This window comes from Mirounga angustirostris, unplaced genomic scaffold, assembly GCF_029215605.1.
Source record: "Mirounga angustirostris isolate CCGP_5_RB_7025 unplaced genomic scaffold, mMirAng1.0.hap1 SCAF_14, whole genome shotgun sequence".
Classification (NCBI taxonomy): domain Eukaryota; kingdom Metazoa; phylum Chordata; class Mammalia; order Carnivora; family Phocidae; genus Mirounga; species Mirounga angustirostris.
Window position 1 is genome coordinate 66,081,003 of NW_026991722.1, and position 13,542 is coordinate 66,094,544.

The following is a 13,542-nucleotide window of genomic DNA, read 5'->3' on the forward strand; positions in this document are numbered from 1 at the left end:
GTGTGATGCACAAACAATGAATCACGGAACACTACATCTAAAACTAATGATGTAATGTATGGTGATTAACATAACAATAAAAAATTTAAAAAAAAGGGGGGGGTGATAATTAGAATGGGAAAAATAAACTAACACCACACAATGACCTCATGGAGTTTATGGTCTAATGGAAGAGGCAGACAAATCAAAAGTGTTGCCCAAATGAGTGAAAGTATAAGTAACTGGGAACATGGAAAATGAGATGAACTTCTGGGTACAGATGGCAGACTGGATGCACGCCTTTGCTCTTTTCTGTAGCCGCACCAAATGACAGTAAAGGGACTTTTATGCAAAGGTACAAACCCATGAGGATGAAGCACTGAGAAAAGGACAAGAGCAACAGAATACGGGAGGCTGGAGAGCCAAGGGATGAGGGTAGATATTGTGATAGATCGACCCAGAAAATTCAGGCTTCCAGCAGTAGAGGAAGCCATATACTGTTCTCCACCATACACCCTTAGAAAGTTGAGGAGTCAGAGGTACCATTGGGCTCTGAAGGTGGGGAAGCAGCGAGGGGTAACAAACAAAAGTTGGTCAAAAGTCTGCTTAAAAAGCAGTCAGAAGCCCAGATCCCTCCTCCACTGCACAAGGCTGTCATGAGTCCCTCCCACCCCAGCAGAAGGCTAGAGGCTCATTCTCTGGAGGTGCTTAAACAGAAGGCCTCTGGCCTTGGGGAAGCCAGGACAGATGAAGACGAGTAGAGTGTCAAAAACAGAGGCATTCAGTAAACATTGGCATACTGGACCCCTATCCTCCTTCTCTTCTTGGCAGGAGGTAAGAAGAATCTTCTCTGGGGACTCTGACCAGCCTGAAAAGAATGACCCAAAGACACTACTATGAAGGAATAGCTAACAAACAGCTAAACCAAGTCACCCTCTCATGAAGCTCAGTGGGAAGGAACTCTTCCCACAAACTCAGAGTTTGCAATCAGCTTTTTAACCCCCAATTCTTAAAATATAAGCAGCTGGGGAAAAAAGACCAATTTGGAGTAAGTAGGAAATGTGCAAGGAGAAAAAAAATGCTACCTAACATCCTCAGAGACAAGAGAAAGTACTGCGATTATAAAATAAGAACAGGATGTCATAAAACAGGAACTTACAGACCAAAAGAACTCTTGTAAATTCAAAATATGACAGCAGAAACAAAAGACTGAATGGCAAATCAAGATAAAATCTACCAGAAAACTGAGCAAAAAGACAAAGATGAAAAATAGGAGGAAATACTTAAGAAAATTAGGGATCTAGCCCAGGGTTCTAACATCCTAATAGTAGGAATATCAGGAAGAGAGGAAAGAAAAAAGAGGGGAGAAAATCACTAATGAACAGTAGATCTGAAGGACCCAGATTTCTAGCCTAGAGGAACCCAATGAGTTCCTGGAATAATGGATTAAAATAGATACACACACATTATGTACTGTCTCCCCACTCCCCACAAGAAGCACCCTAAGGGCAGAGGTGTCTCTCTTTTTGGCTTGCCGCTCTATCTCAAGGACCTATGGTGGCACCCAGCATATAGTAGATGCTTAATAAATATTTGATGACTTAATGAAAAAAATAAAATAGGTACACACAATGGCATATCATTATGAAACTTCAAAGCATTAGAGCAAATTCTACAACCTTCTAGAGAAAAAGAAACAGATCATATGCAATGGGTCATCAGTCAAAAGGGCTTTAGACTAGTCAACAACACTCAAAGCCAGGAGACAGTGGAGCAATGTGCTCAAACTTCCGAAGGAAAATTATTTCTAACCTAGAATTCAATACCCAACCAAACTATCGAGCTAGTTGTAGGAGGAACATATTTTCAGATACGCAAGGTCTCAAAAAGGTTACCTCCTATGTGTTCTTTCTCAGAAAACTACTCAACCAAAAAGAGGGAGAAAAGCAAGAAAGAGGAAGATGGGGGATAGAAGAAACACAAGAGCAAGATAAAGGAACTCCCCAGCATGATGGTGAAGGGAAATCCCAGGATGACAGCTGTGCAGCCAGCAGAGGGGGCAACTAATCAGACTAGAGCAGTTAGAAGGCTCTGGGGACTTACTCCTTCAAGGAGATGGAACCAGGTAGGGGGTATGGGGGAAATAGTTGATGGGGATTAAGAAGAGCACTTGTGATGAGCACCGGGTAATATATGGAACTGCTGAATCACTATATTGTACACCTGAAATGAACATAACACTGTATGTTAACTAACTGGAATTAAAATGAAAACTTACAATTGAAAAAAAAGGAGATGGAACCAACAGACAGCTTCACACGTCTAAACACGTTAAAATATAAGCAGCTAGGGAAAAAAGACCAATTTGGAGTAAGTAGGAAACGTGCAAGGAGAAAAAAAATGCTACCTAACATCCTCAGAGACAAGAGAAAGTACTGCGATTATAAAATAAGAACAGGATGTCATAAAACAGGAACTTACAGACCAAAAAAACTCTTATAAATTCAAAATATGACAGCAGAAACAAAAGACTGAATGGCAAATCAAGATAAAATCTATTTTATCAAGATAAAATCTACGCAACCAAAAAGAGGGAGAAAAGCAAGAAAGAGGAAGATGGGGGATAGAAGAAACACAAGAGCAAGATAAAGGAACTCCCCAGCATGATGGTGAAGGGAAATCCCAGGATGACAGCTGTGCAGCCAGCAGGGGGGGCAACTAATCAGACTAGAGCAGTCAGAAGGCTCTGGGGACTTACTCCTTCAAGGAGATGGAACCAGGTAGGGGGTATGGGGGAAATAGTTGATGGGGATTAAGAAGAGCACTTGTGAGGATTTAGGAAGCTGGAAATAAGTTTGGGGTAGAATTTGGGGTAGGTGTACAGAAAACAAAGCAAATTCTGGGGAAAACAGAAAGTGATTCAGGAAAAGAAATCTAAGTCTACAAAATGGCTTGGCAGAGAATGGATGGAAGGTAAGAAGGGTATGTGTGAACAGAGTGGGCAGAGGAGGCAAGGGACTAATGCTGTCTTCTTCCACAGTGGGAAGTTAATAGATGGTATGAAACTGAACAATCAGGAAGCAGCAACACAAAGGTAGATTCCCAAAGAACCAGCCAAGAGTAGAAGGTGGTTGCCTCTGGGGAGAAGGACAGCTAGTTTTTGGTAACAGACCTTATAGACCATTTGACTCCCAACCACGCATGTAGAACTTTGATAAAAAGAAAATAAAGGTATATGGTACCAGGGGTACGTTACAGGGACATACCTTGAGATAGGGAGGTGGGCTCTGAGCTTCTATTTGAAGGCTAGACGGGGTCTAAAAGGCAAGGAGAGGGGGAGGGGAGGGCGATGGGGATGAAGGCCAGGCCAGAGGGAGCAGCTGCTGCAGTGGCCTGGGAGGAGGGAGAGGGTGCCATAGGGCAGTGAAGGATCCAGGTCAGAGGAGAGCCCAGCCGAGATGAGGCCGCAGAGGAGGTGGAAGGAACAGACTAAGCAGTACAGAGTTGAGTTTTGTAAAGATCTTTCCTAGAAGGCATGAAGAGCAGTTAGAAGGGGCCAAAGTGGAGAGTGCAGGGAGACCAGCTGGAAGCAAATACAGAAGCCAGGTGTAAGCTGGTGGCACCTCGGGCCAGGGCAGTGGTGAGAAGGTGGGTAGGAGCAACTGAATGGGTTCAGGACCCTTTGGGAAGAAGAACTGGCAGGACCAGACAACAGACTGGGGAGTGTGGAGGCCAGGATTCCTGGCTTTCTGGTGTCGTTGACAAAAGAATCTTTCTATAGATGAGAGAAGAAGAGATTTTTTAAAAAGTCAAGTAGTTCTCTTGGTGACATGGAGATAATACACTATTATCTGAAGGCAGCAGAGAAAGCGCCCCAGGAGAGACTTACTCCATGCTTCCTGGAAACAGATGATGTTCACTCTGCACACAGCGGCCACCTCTACGATGGATTCTATGCGTCTATGAAGCGCAGTGACCTGGCAATTCAAAAAGCAAGGATTAGAACCTACTCTCTTCTGTTGGTTGAGACTATTTTCAGAACTCATCCCCAAGGACGAGGAACAACCCCCCACCTAGGCAGCGGCAAGAGGGTGAGGAAGGTGGGGAGGTTCTGATACATCCTACTCGAATAAAGTCCAAAATTTGCAGTAAAAGGTGGAGGTGCATGGGGTGCCCTGGGTGGAAGAGTCAGTTGAGCTTCTGACTCTTGGTTTTGGCTCTGGTCATGATTTCAGAGTTGTGGGATCCAGCCCCACGTCAGGCTCTGCACTCAGTGGAGTCTGCCTGAGATTCTCTTCCTCTGCCCACTACCCCTCCCCCGCAAGCTCTAAATAAACAAATAAATAAAAGGTGGAGGTGCAGAGGCTCTAGGGTCCTACACACTCAATGCTGCCTTTCAGAGCCTCAGTTTCTTCACCTGGAGAATAGGGAGAACATCATCTGCCCCAAAGGGTTGCACAGAGGAGTGTATAAGCTTATCTGCTATTTACTGCAAGAGGGGACCACACCCAGTGCACACTTTGGCCATCCCCTGGGCTAACTGCTCCTTTTGCCTCAGGACAGAGTCCACTTTCTACCATCCTGTACTCAAGGCTTCCGGTATGACTTGTCCTGCCACTTCCATTTTCCTGTGTGTATCTTATCATTGAATGAATGGATCCCATTTTCCAGGTGTGTCCTCCTTCAGGAATATAACTTCCCCACTCCACCCAATCTTCCCTGGATGTGTTATTCATGTCATGCGTCACCCACAGAGGAGTGACTCTCCCAGCAAAAGGCTGAGCATCAAGAGGTGCCTCAGCATGCCCTGGTAGGTCCCTATGGTGGCGCTGTTCCCATTGTGCTGTTGTGTTCCCCACTGTCTGTCACTCCATTACCCCACGAGCTCCTTAGGGGCAGGAGGAAAGTTGTCTTCATCTTCTTGGTGTCCTCAGCACAATGCCTGGCCCCCAGGAATGTTTGGAACGTCTGTTCAGAGAAAGACCCGAAGAACCAGGCCGAAAACCCAGAGAGCAACAACTCTTCACGATGCTGTCTCTCCCCTTCAAGACTACACACCAAGGCTCCATGGGTATTTGCTAGGTGCTGACAGTGTGCCGAGTGTGCTCCTAGGTGCCGTGGGGGTGAGACAGTGTCCCTGCCCCCGACAATCTGGGACGGTTGAGGAAACATACTCACAGTCAATTAATCCAGAGACAAAAAGTGACCTGAGAACCAGAAATCTTTTAATCCAACAAAAGCAGAAGGACCAAAGAGAAAGATGATGCAGAACCTGACCTGGAATCCAATTGACCTTTTCTCGAGAATCCCTAGGAGTTCTGAGGCATGCTGTATCCCCAGGAAACCTCTGCAGAGAAAGCCTTAAAAGTTTGAGCAGCTGGAGGAATGCTGTGAAGAAGTGTAGACCACAAATCGCCTGTGTCTGTGACAACATATTTCTTTAGGGACATACAAGAATGCTGTCACATTTATACTAACCGTAAGGTCATGAGGAAATGCATATCATATTCCCGCCACCCTGAGGCACCATCAGCTGACAGACATCTGAGTTTGGTGAGTCCCCACCCACAGGATCACGGATGGACAGACAGGTCCTGACCGGCGTGTGCTAGCAGGTACCCTTCTGGCAAAAGACTGAGAGGCAGAGTTCCAGAGAGAGCTTGAGCCAGACAAAGGGCACCCTCCCCACTGAGAAATGGAACTTCAGATCAATCGCAGGAGAGGACGTGGAGGGGAAGGTGAGAAAAACTGAGGAGCAAAAAGGCAGAGAGAGGGCAGGAGCCAGACAAGAAAGAAGAGCGAGAGATGCGGGCTACAGGGAAGGGGGGTGGCCAGGGCAGAAGCATCTAGATGACCACTCGTGGTGCCTATGGATTTGCAGTGAGTGGCCACCTGGGGACTGTGGGCGTGTTCAAAACACAGAGCGGGCCAACTGCTCCGTTTATGTATTTACGGTCAAAAGAGGCTGCACCTGTTTTGCCACAGGGGCATCTGCAGGCAGGGGAGTTCTGTTCTGAACAAGCCCCACACGCACGGTCCGAGGTGGTCTCAGCTGCTCCTCTGCGGCCTCAAAGGCATACCCCTGCAGCTCAAAGTCCCCTTCGGAGGCAGCTTCAAAAGCCCTGCTGGGCAGATCAAGCTTCCTAAGTGGGCAGGAAAGATGGGAAACGATTTGCATGAGGTCTGCTGAGTTGAAAATTCCCCTCCAACCGCCCTGTAGTCACCCATCAGGTAGAGAGGAGGCGGGGGCATCTGGCAAGGAGGCACACAGAGCAACCTAGTACCAGGGCCCACTCGTGGGAAGCTGGAGCGGGGGCCGGGAGGAGCGGGGGGCCCTGCCTGGTGGAGAACGGACACTACACTGAGTATGGGCTTCACCAGGGAGGTGCCGGGGTCAGGCCTGGCAAAGCCGGGGAGCAGGGAGGGGGGCTGTAGGGTGACTGGTCAAGAGGTTGATGTTTTAGAGCTGCTGACCTCAGGGTGGAGATTAAAGTCTCAGCAGTCAGCACAGAAGAGAGGCAATGGATTTCCAAAAATGTTTGTGGGGCGCCTGGGTGGCTCAGTTGGTTAGGCGACTGCCTTTGGCTCAGGTCATGATCCTGGAGTCCCGGGATCGAGTCCCACATCGGGCTCCCTGCTCGGTGGGGAGTCTGTTTCTCCCTCTGACCCTCCCCCCCTCATGCTCTCTCTCTTATTCTCTCTCTCTCTCTCTCTCAAATAAATAAATAAAATCTTTAAAAAAAAATGTGGACTAGAATCAGAGGGCTCTGCTGAGCCTGCAGGGTGGGGCAGGCTGTGATTAAGACAAGAGCGACTGCTGAGGACAGGGCTTAGGAGATGGCTGGGTAGAGGGGCCGGGACTGATAGCATGAGGGGGGTCCTGTGACCATTCGCCACTAAGGGTTACAGGTCTCCGGTGAGCCCCACCCCCCTGTCGTTTTGCTGCTCCCGCCAGGGGCAGTCCTATGCCTGGTGCTGGGGGGACTGGTGGGACCCAGGTGTCCAGACCAAAGGTGCAGGCGCTCATCCTGGTTTGTGGTTTATTAACAAAGGCAAATGGAATATTTATAAAACCTTCCACCCAAGTGACCACTGGCCAAACGGCAAACACCTCCTGATGCTTGTTGGATGCCGTGCACTGAGGTGAAACCAGCAGGTGCATGGGACATGGCCTCTGGCCAGGAAGGCCTTACCATCTAGGGGTGAGATGGTTATGAAATACTCAGAGAACACATCAAAAAATAATCTGACAGCCATTATCTAATAATAATATTTCTCTCCTACTTTAAATCACTTTCTTAAAGACGTTTCTTTCAAAATCACAGCCCTGTCAGCCCAAGCCCCCTGTCGCCGCCCCCTGCCAGGCGGTTTCCATGTGACGGCCCTGACAGCTCCAAGTTGGGTTCCACCCCTGACAATCAGCTTGCTTTTCAACTAGTCAGGGTTCCGTTCACTTTAGCAGGTTAGAAATAGCAGCATTGCCCACACCGCACCTCCCCTTGCCATGATTGCCTCAGACACAGTCCTCCTGCCCTCAAGTAGAGGGCTCCCCCCACTACAGCCCTCAGCCCCACGACAAGTCACCACGGAGGACAGGAGAAAAAGGAGAAGGGCTCTGTGCGTCTGTTTCCCCTCAGGCCCTCAGGCGGGGGAGCAGGACCATTCTTTGGGAGACCTGTTGGCAGGCCTGTCCTCCATCTGGGTCTCATCCCAGGAAGAGAGCAGATCGAAGAGATCTTGTCTCACCTTTGCAAGCCCACCTGTAGCCGTCACCTGGATGACAGATGTCCCTCAGCCTCTGGCTGTCTTTCCTCATCCGATGCCCACAGCTGTTGGCTCTCCCCATCTTTCCATCACCATGAGCCCCGTTATTCTGTGATGTGCAGCCTCCCTGCCTTGTCACTATGTTGAGTGCTGCCTCCATCCCTCCCACACCCAGTTCCCTGCAGACACTCATTCTCCTAGGCTTGAGATGGCACAGGCCAGGCCACTATATCCTCACACAGAGAGAGCCACCCTCAGGTTGTCTAGTCACCCCTACCTTCTGGTTATCCAAGTGGTCCATCACCATGTCCTGCCCCACTTAGTCTGGGAGACCCCAACAGACCCTTGAGCCCCATTCCATAAACAAGTACTGTGCCCATGAAAGGCTTGGCATAGGGATGTGGTGGGATATAGACTGGCTATGGCCCAGCAGGGGAGTGAGGCAGAGACCAGTAGATGAACCACAACCTCAGAAGGGCTCCATGCTGCCGGAAACCCTCCCTTGGTCCCCATAGTCGGCCTTCTGCCCTTCCGCCCCTTATCCTGATATTAAGGCCCCACATGGCCTCACCTCTAATGTCAAGGAGGAGAGCCCATCATTTCCTGCTCTGGCTCCAACATACCCTCCTGGCCCCACCTCCCCCACCAGGGTCAAGGCAGACCTCGTCTGAGGGAGCCCAGCTCCTGCCTCCTCTGCAACCTCTAGCTTCTAGAACTTCATCTTTCTTCTCTAATAGCTCTTTACCATCAGCGTTTTAAATAATTAAACTAGAGCTTTGCTACAAAAGAAACACACGCTCGTTGGGAGAAAAAAATCAAACAGTGGAAAGGATATCAAATGAAAACTGAATTCCTCTCTCCATCACGCCCCTCAGCTCCAGTCCCGAATCTCAGAGACAACCCCTCTTAATAATGTTGTAGGTATTTTTCCAACATTTTCCTATAAGTGTGTAAACTACATTGGTGTCCTTCTGTATATTCTGCTCTCCACTTGCCTTTCTTACTTAACAATATGCATAGCTTGGACATTTCTCCCTGTCTCCTACAGACCTATCACATCCACCATTAAAGCTATTTGAGGGGCACCTGGGTGGCTCAGTGGTTAAGCTCCTGACTTTGGCTCCGGTCATGATCTCAGCATCCTGGGACTGAGCCCCACCCCAGGCTCTGCACTCAGTGGGGAGTCAACTTCTCCCTCTCCCTCTGCCCCTCCCCCTGCTCATGCTCTCTCAAAAAAAAAAAAAAAAAAGCTATTTAAATCTTTCCCATTAAAAAAATAACAGAGAAAAAAAGGAAACACTCCACAGGTCCCTCTTGTTACCTCACTTGCTCTCCTCACCTCCCCTTCATAGGGAGCTTCCCCAAAGCCTTCACCTCTCACACTTTCCTCAGCCCCCTATTCCCTGGGGCCCACTCCCCCACTCTGAATTGCCACCAGCCTTCTGGTTGGCTTTAGCAATGGGAGAGACTCACACTCCTGTCTTCATCCTTCTAGACCTCCCTATACCATTTGACACTCTGTCCCTATCCTGCTTGCTGTCCTTGATACTTGCTCTAGGGCCCCTGATCCCTACTTCCTCACCTCTGGAGTACCATGCAAAGTCTCCACTTCCTCTGATTTTTTTTTTAACAGCAGGTTCTCCTGAATCCCTCCTTGGGCCTGTCCCACTCTGTACGCACTCTTCCGCCTGCAATGAGGACAGTCCCAAGCCCAGCCTCCCCCAGTGAGGACCACCTCTGCACAATTCCTGTAGTGGGTTGAACTGAGGCTCCCCAAAAGATACATCCACATCCTAATACCCAGAACCTGTGAATGAGACCTTATTTGGAAAAAGGACATTCGCAGATGTAATTAAAGATCTCAAGATAAGATCATCCTGGATTATCCAGGCAAGCCCTAAATCTAGTGACCAGTATTCTTATAAGAGATGCCCAGGGGAGAGTCAGGGGGAAGAGGAGGCCATGTAAAGACAGAGGCAGAGATTGGGGTGATGCTGCCACAAGCTAAGGGATGCCAGAAGCCACCAGAAACTAGAGAAGGCAAGGAAGGATTCTCCCCCAGAGCCTCTGGAGAAGTGTGGCCCTGCTGACACCCTGATTTTGTACATCTGGTCTTCAGGACTGTGAGAATAAATTTCTTTTGGTTTAAGCCACCAGTGTGTGGTAATTTGTTCCAGCAGCCCTAGGAAACTGGACAGTATCCCCAATTCAACTCATCAGACTTCCCCAAAGCTGCTCCTCATTAGATGAATGAACCAGCCACCCGATCTGCCTCCTCTGCTGTGTTGGCTATCCACACCGCTTGCTGACCTCCCAAGACCTCTGGAACCCTTCCTCTTCTTGGCTCCCAGGTACTCTGTTACTTTAGGCCTCCTCATCTTTCACCTGTTCTTTTCAAATTCTTTAAAGACTCCCACCACCATTAGGACAGGTCCCGCTCCCTTAGCATGGTGTACAGAATCCCTGGGCCTACCGTGCCTACTTTTGCCTCCTCCCCACAGCATTCTACACATGCAGTCCCTGAATGAGCATGCTCCCTGGTGTCTGGGCCATGACCCGGAGTACCTGAGCCCTTCCTGTCTCCAAACCAACTTCTCCATCTCCTTCACCTCCACCTCTGTTCATGTACACTCTCTCCAGCTCTCCTTGCATCCTTCTCTCACCGTGTATGGCAACCATCAAAAGGCGGAAAGCCCCTCCAAGGGGGGAACCATGTACTCCTAGTGCCCAGGACAAAAATAAACATGCACTAAATGTTTGTTGAATGAATAAATGCTTCTTGGTTTTGGCTGTCTTAAAATTGAGAGTCCATGCTCTTTGAGGATTTCATCTGCCTGGCCTAGGCAAAAGCCCATTTAGCTCATTTACTTGACATACACTTATTAAGCATTGTCTTTGTGCTTGGCACAGCACTTAATCAGGAGAGAAGGTGGTCTTGTGTGGAATGCAGTCAGGAGTCCTGAGGGAGGGGCTGAGGACTCGGGCTCCACCAGGCCTTCACAGAGGTGGCCATGTCAGTCAGGCTATAAGGAGTGAGCAGGGGTTTAAGTGGGAGAAGGTTTTTAAATGACTGATGATTTTCTATCTTCAGTTCACAGTCATGTGCATAGCCAAATCCCATCCAATTGCAAGAACTGAGCAAGTACAAAGGATAATACCCTAGAGGTAAAGCCTGGAAGGCCTCAGTGCTGAGTGGAAGAGAACCTTTCATGAACAGTTACTATAAGCCAAGCCCTTCAATGAGGCCCAGTCATCACTGGCCAATGGGTGTTGGCTCTCATTTTACCACCCATTATAATTCCTCCCCACTCTGGAGAGATCCAAATGCTCACATAAGGTCCCTCTTGCAAGGTAGTCCTTATCCCAGTCTCTAGAATGTGCCTCAGCCAGTCACTTACATGAGAAACTTGTTTCTCTTTTCCTAAGACTCTTGTGCTTTACCTCTCTCTGACACCACAAACTCTCTCCATTTCTGTTCCCAGAAGAATATGCCCACCTCATCCTTAAAAACAAAACAAAACAAAACAAACCTATTCCCATCCTGAGACCCTTCCTTTAAGACACCTTCAACACCTTCAACTCTAAGACGCTTCCCTCTTGACAGGTATGGTGGTAAGTAGTAGGTCAGCATGATTTCACTGGAGGGACCTTGAAGGTCATCCAGTCCCAGGTATCCCTCTTTGGGTATGAAGAGCCCTTTTCAACAGAGTTCTGTACCACTCCTACCCCCAAAGGCAGTTGTTCTACCTTTACCATCCACTAGCCCTGTTCACTAGCGGATGGTGAAGTTCACTTTATGTCCTCTTAGATCTGAGATCTGGCCTCCCTGCAGTAACTCCACTGCAGCCAGTGGCTGGGAACCACTGACCCAATCAACACCCTTGAGTTTCAGGTTTATCAGTTTCCTGCCTCAAGGTCACTGCCACAAGGTCAGGAAGTGCACAGTCTGGCTTGGGGGGCGGGGAGCCCACCAGTGGGCAAGGAAGTGGAAGGAGATTAAGTCAGAAGCTGCATGGGTTCAGAGTTTGGATTTCATTCTAAGAGCCATGGGAATCCTTCAGAGTTTTTTATTTTTTTTAAAGATTCCATCCATTATTTGAGAGAGAGAGAGCATGCACACACAAGGTGGGGGGGCCCGAGGGAGGGGAAGAAGCAAGCTCCACGCTGAGCAGGAAGCCCAACCAGGGGCTGGATCCCAGGACCCCGGGATCATGACCTGAGCCAAAGGCAGATGCTTAACCGACTGAGCCACCCAGGTGCCCCTCCTTCAAAGAGTTTTAGGCAAAGGAGCAACAAGATATGATTTACATCTTTGGGTTGCTTGGAGAAAAGTGGATTGAAGAGAACCAAGAGTGAAAATGTCTTCCAGCTTTGTATACCCAGTGTCCAGCAGTGCACTAACCTCAGAATGTCCTAGTGATGCACACGACTAGCTGCGAGTGGAAAAACATTTGCACTAAGTGTGGTAACTAACTCCTGGGCCTTGCCAATGGGCAAGGTTCCTACTCTAACCAGATTCAGCCAGCCTCTACCTCGAGGATCTGCCAGAGGCCCAGTCAGTGCAGGAAGTAAGGGCTGGGCCTGGACAGTCAGGTGACTTGCTAGGGGCTCTGGCTGGAAGCACTGACCCAGACAGACCCCAGAGCATAGGCCTGCCTCTGGGGAGGAAGCTGGTCACTGGAAGTAGGTAAAGAAAGCTGGGTGGCCACAGGGTAAGCGACAGAGAGCAAAACTGGCCTTTCCCTTCCAGGGTCTTTTCCCCTTCCGAGTTCTGGGCAACAAGGGGAGAACTGGCTTGTAAAGGTCACTGGGGGCTGGGGAACCCCTGAGGCCCAGAGCCATCACATCTAGATCTCCTAAGGCCTCTGCTCACCAACTCCGATCTTCATGGCCCCCTCAGAACCCTTCAGATCCTGAAGCACTCTCCCTGGTTCCCCAGACCCACACTCGGTGGCCCCAAGGTCTCCCCACCCGAGCCTCTGGGCCCCAGACCTGGTTTCCTTGCCATAGAGAATGCGTTTCACCTCCCTCAAGTCTGCGGGTGGCAGGTGCTTCTCCAAACATTGCTCCAGGGACTCCCATTCAGGCCCCGCCATGGCTGGAGTCTGCAAGCGCGGATGAGGCGCTGATGTCCAGACCAATACTGCCTACCCTTTGCCCCCAGAAAGAGGAGAAGGAGGAGCCAACAACCAGGTCCGCGCACGCGCTCTCCTCTCTACCCGCGCACCTCCGGCCCCTGGAGGGCTCACGTGAGGCACGCCCCCTCCTCGCGCCCTCCAGGGCTTCGCGGGGGGGACCGCCCCTTGCCCTTCGCGCCTCCTTCCGCACGCGCCAGGACACGCCCCTTCCACGGGCGGGACTGCCCCGAGCCCTCGCGCCTCAGCTGCACGCCCGGGGCGGCTGCTGCTCCATACTGCGGCCTTTGGAGGCTCTCGCGCCGGTCCCCAGAAGCGTTCTGTCACCCTCTCACTCTCCCTCGCCCTCCGGTTCCTGGCCGGAGGTGTCGGGCGGGACCGAGAACCCGGAGAGGCGGTGAGGGAGCCCTGGGCGCGGCCTCCGGGGGCCAGCGGCGCGGTCTGAGGTAAATGCCTGGCCCGCTCGGTCGCACCGTCGTGGGGCCGGTTCCCGCCGCAGCCAGTGGGCAGGGCTTCTCCCCGCCCCGACCTCGGTCTCCGGCCGGCGGAACCGGGGCTGCCGGCCGGGCCGGCGCGCCGCACGGGACTGCGGAGGAAGGTACGGGACGAGTTTCAGTGTCCCAAGGGCAGTAACTGCACCACCGTTTTCCAGTGCCCCTATTTG

The 13,542-nt window shown here is 50.4% G+C and overlaps 1 protein-coding gene across 1 annotated transcript in view; it reads right to left on the bottom strand.

The window, feature by feature from the left end:
• The window catches only part of UPB1 (beta-ureidopropionase 1), a 31,629-nt gene extending 18,746 nt beyond the window's left edge, over nt 1-12,883 (bottom strand). The window contains exons 1-3 of the mRNA XM_045887226.2: nt 12,736-12,883; nt 5,951-6,122; nt 3,869-3,956 (exon numbers count right to left, since the gene is read on the bottom strand). Of these exons, the coding sequence (XP_045743182.2) occupies nt 3,869-3,956; nt 5,951-6,122; nt 12,736-12,839 (364 nt within the window). The 5' untranslated portion in view covers nt 12,840-12,883. The remainder of the gene's footprint in view (nt 1-3,868; nt 3,957-5,950; nt 6,123-12,735) is intronic.
• Nucleotides 12,884-13,542: the final 659 nt, after the last annotated feature.